At 36.2% G+C, this 4,325-nt stretch overlaps 1 protein-coding gene across 1 annotated transcript; it reads left to right on the top strand.

Annotated features, from left to right (window-relative positions):
• The first annotated feature begins 3,526 nt into the window (after nucleotides 1-3,526).
• Nucleotides 3,527-4,066, top strand: LOC136833095 (uncharacterized). Its single transcript, XM_067094743.1, has one exon. It carries the CDS (start codon nucleotides 3,527-3,529, stop codon nucleotides 4,064-4,066), a length of 540 nt encoding a protein of 179 aa, XP_066950844.1.
• The last annotated feature ends 259 nt before the right edge of the window (nucleotides 4,067-4,325 follow it).

Consider the following 4,325-nt stretch of genomic DNA (forward strand, 5'->3'; position numbering starts at 1 on the left):
TTATTAATGAAGTTTGAATGTACACAAAGACCATAATATACAGACTAGTCTATTTTGTTTTATAATTCTGTTTGGTTTCACAACATGATTTCGTACCAAATCAAATTGGCAATTGCATTTCGCGAAGTGCTTCCATGCTCAGTTCATAAGTTGTCATCTGATCAATGTTCTTAAAATACAGATGAACCATGTGCAGGAAACTTCCTTAAGATTGGCCACTTCGCACAAGTACACAGAAGACTCATCGGCAGCGTGTCAAACCACCCTAATACACTGCGTTATTCTTCTGTGTCTCTCATACACTCTGGCACTTACTTTGGTCTTAAGGCTTTTAGTCACATTAACCTTCCATATTAAGTACTCTATAATAGTGAGCTAACAAAAACCTCTGAATTTTCTTCCTTTTACATTACGAGACAATTGTCACAGTGACCACTGAATCCGAACAGGAAATGCCGCGAAGCAATTAGGCAGGTCTTTCCAACTGGCTGTTGGTCTATCTTCCGCCGAGGTTTATTATACGCCTCACGTCCGCATTTAGCGCTGGCAGAAGCATTGCATCCAAAAGTGAGTAAACCGAGGAATTAGTAGTCTTTGCTAAATAATTAAAAGTAATTATTATTTTAGTTGTTATTATTGTTTTTTTTTGTTCTTATGTTATTTACGCTGTTTTTATTGTGTTGTTGTTCTTTTGCTACACGTGTTTTTGTTCTTGTGTACTGTTGTTCTCGTTAGTACAACTTTTGTGTTGTTCTTGTTGATTTTCTAGATCTCGTTGTTTTTCTTGACCTTGTTGTTGTTGTGCTGTTCTTGCTGTAGTGGGGCGGTTAAGGAAGGGCTTATACAGTATTTGTGGCAAAATTGTTCACTTTGTTTCCAAAGCATAAAACTCGGCATATACAGTATTTGTGATCAAGGTCAACAGTGCCCCTGGTGGCTGTTATTTAATGTTTCTCTAAAGCAGTGGTTCTCAACCCTTTTATTACCACGCCCCCTCTAAGGCTGGTCCTTCCCTCCACGCCCCCTTGCATCTGTGTAAAATTCCCTCCCAGATTAAGGAAAATAAAAAAAGAGCAAGAAGGGGTTTCGAGGATTGGGAGGGAGGTAAATAATTACAAAATAATGGTAAGCCCTGGAGTCTAGCTAGAATGGTAGACTAAAGGAATCTAACGTTAAGGTGATACTTTTTCATTTTTTTATAAACTTCTGAATATTAGCTCCTCACTCTTGTTAAGAAAATAACGAATATAATTCTAAATTTATAAATTTTCCCTAGGGGCCTCCTGGATTTGCTTTATAGTTGAGAACCACTGCTCTAAGGGTCGTTCAGGGCCGTTTCTAGCTTTGTGAGGGCCCTAGGCAAGATGCTGTTTAGGGCCTTAGATAGATAGGTAGGTAGGTACTTCATATATCCCGAGGGTTTGTCAAACTGTGATGAAGCAATTCCTAGTCCTTTAGATGGTCTACTAAGATGCAAGAAACTATTACACTTCACATTTATTTATTTCACATCTATTTCAAAGTGCAAAGATAATAAAAAAAAACACTTAAAATAATGCAATTAATTAACATCACAGTCACTGGCTTTTTACCAGAAAAACAACTAATAATTCATGGTTGATATTCACAGTAACAATGTATTGTCCTCAAAATGTCTGCTTCCTGGCTTTTTTATTTGCAAAGTCATCAGTGATGTCCTCATTTGACACCTCATGGTTGATGCTAATTATTGCAAGAAGAGAGCTCGATCATGATGGATAAGTCGAGTGCTTAATGCTTTGTACTGGAGTTTGATCATCCAGTCAAGACAGTTTACTTCACCCATGTTTTAAAACAGTTAAAGATTGGGATACTGTTCAAGTTCCTTAAAATGTTGTTTTTGTGGATTCATCTGGGCTCATAAGCAAAGTGTTTTTTTGTGTCTTTTCTCTTGAGGTACAGCCTCTAATTCATTTGGCTAAGTTTTACTTGGAAATACCAGTTCCTTTCCATTAATGCAAACAGACTTTGAACCACGAAAAAATTATCTGTAATGTTTGTTATATCATTACCCAGTGGCATTTAAATAGGGTGGTATTTAATTATGAGGATTCAATAGCTGTGGATTTCGGTTTGAACGACCATTTTACTTAAAATATAGGTTTAGGATCTGCAGGAATGATGGCCTACAAGTCTAAAAGCACAGAAATTGACAAAGCACACAAGGTAATTTTTGGTATACATATAATATAAGGTGCACATGATAAAATCTTTTAAATTTTCAAATTTTAAATTTGAAAATTAACATTTTGGGATCAGGGGGCTCCCAGGTTACAATTTAAATTTCCCACTTACTGGGCAGCCCCTGCCTTGCGAAAGACCTGCCTGAAGATCCGTTCAATGGCTGTAGTCAACATTAAAAGCCCATTTTAGGAGCCATACATCTTCAAACATAATTTTTATCTTTATATATATATATATATATTATTTTTTATATTTTATATATTTATCTATTTATACATATATATATTCAAACGTTTATCAATATATACCAGGTCTTTCCATTGAAAGGCAAGGACATGCCCACTAAACCTTACAAGAAAAAATTGGAACCTCCGCAACAGTAATACCTGGGCAAGCTAACGATCTGTAATGTTTGACTTCATGCTGGTAGTTACGACCAGGTAATTCCGTGGCATTTAAATTTATTTAAACATGTGTAGCTAGTGAGCAAGCCTTTCAATTGAAAGACCTGGTTTCGAAACTTGATGTGAGTCACAATGTCTATTATTTCGGTTTGACACACACATTTTTACCTAAAATATAGGGTTTGTGTATATTATATATGGGTCTAATAATTATATATATATAAATATATAGTCTCATTATGTTTAATTTCAAATGGTAAAATGTGAAAATTGTTTATATGAACTGAAACATGATAAAATCTTTTTTTTCTATAGGCAGACTAGAAAATTAACATTTTCCCCAAGCCACCAGGGGGATTTGGTAGCTTTGGGAAATTTAAATTTCCAAGCCAAGGGAGCCCCTGATTCCCCTGAAAGATTTTATCATGCGCACCTTTTAATTATATGTATACCTATTATTTATTAGCATTTGTGTAATTAATTCATGTTAATACAACAGATTTCTGTGCTATATAATTAGCAGGGACTAAACCCTATATTTTAGGTAAAAATATAATTTTGAAATCTAGATAAGCAATAATAGTATTGTGCTTTCAGTTTCGGTGGTTTTAGCACGTTTGCTCGCGCTCATGTTTAAATACCACCTCCATTTAAATGTCACGTGGTCGTTCTTGACTTCTGTCAAAACATTACAGATCGCAATTTCTTGCCTTACTGGATTTCTAATTTTTTCGTGGTTTCTTGCAATGTTTACGTTTCTTGATAGATAAACGTTTGTCCTCGAGTAATTTCATAACCAGCACTTAGTGTGAGGAAATGAAAGAGGCTGTACTAAAGAGAAAAGATTTGCACAAAAACACTTTGCTTATGAAGCCCCAGATGAGCCCATTGTAGATGCCATGAAGAGGCTAGAAGCAACATTCTTTAACGTTGTTGTTGACACAGCCATTGAATCCTTAACTGATAGGTTTAAAACACTGGGTGAAGTGAGAGACAGATTTGGAGTGCTGCCCAATTTCCAAAAACTGGATGATCAGGCATTGAACAACCAGTGTGACAACCTCTGCATGACATTAAGCACTGGAAATGAAAGTGACATTGATGGAAAGGAACTGGCTGTGGAAGTCAACAACTTGCCAAGGTTATCCTCAGATGACATGACTGCTCTTGAGCTCCTCACCTTTATCCACAAAAAACATTTGGAGGAACTGTATCCCAATCTGTGGGTTGCCCTGAGAATCGCCTGCACTCTGTCTGTGACTGTGGCCTCAGCAGAGAGAAGCTTCTCAAAGCTGAAGCTCATCAAGACCTATCTAAGGTCTTCCATGGGACAGGATCGACTCTCTGGTCTTGCAATAATTAGCATCAACCATGAGGTGTCAAATGAGGACATCACTGATGACTTTGCAAATAAAAAAGCCAGGAAGCAGACATTTTGAGGACAATACATTGTTACTGTGAATAATGTGAATTATTAGTTGTTTTTCTGGTAAGTGTGTGACTGTGATGTTAATTAAGCATTATTTTAAGTGTTTTTTTATTATCTTTGCACTTTGAAATAGATGTGAAATAAATAAATGTGAAGTGTAATAGTTTCTTGCATCTTAGTAGACCATCTAAAGGACTAGGAATTGCTTCATCACAGTTTGACAAACCCCTCGGGGATATATGAAGTACCTACCTACCTATCTATCTAAG

The sequence above is a fragment of the Macrobrachium rosenbergii genome, chromosome 51, assembly GCF_040412425.1.
Source record: "Macrobrachium rosenbergii isolate ZJJX-2024 chromosome 51, ASM4041242v1, whole genome shotgun sequence".
NCBI lineage: Eukaryota > Metazoa > Arthropoda > Malacostraca > Decapoda > Palaemonidae > Macrobrachium > Macrobrachium rosenbergii.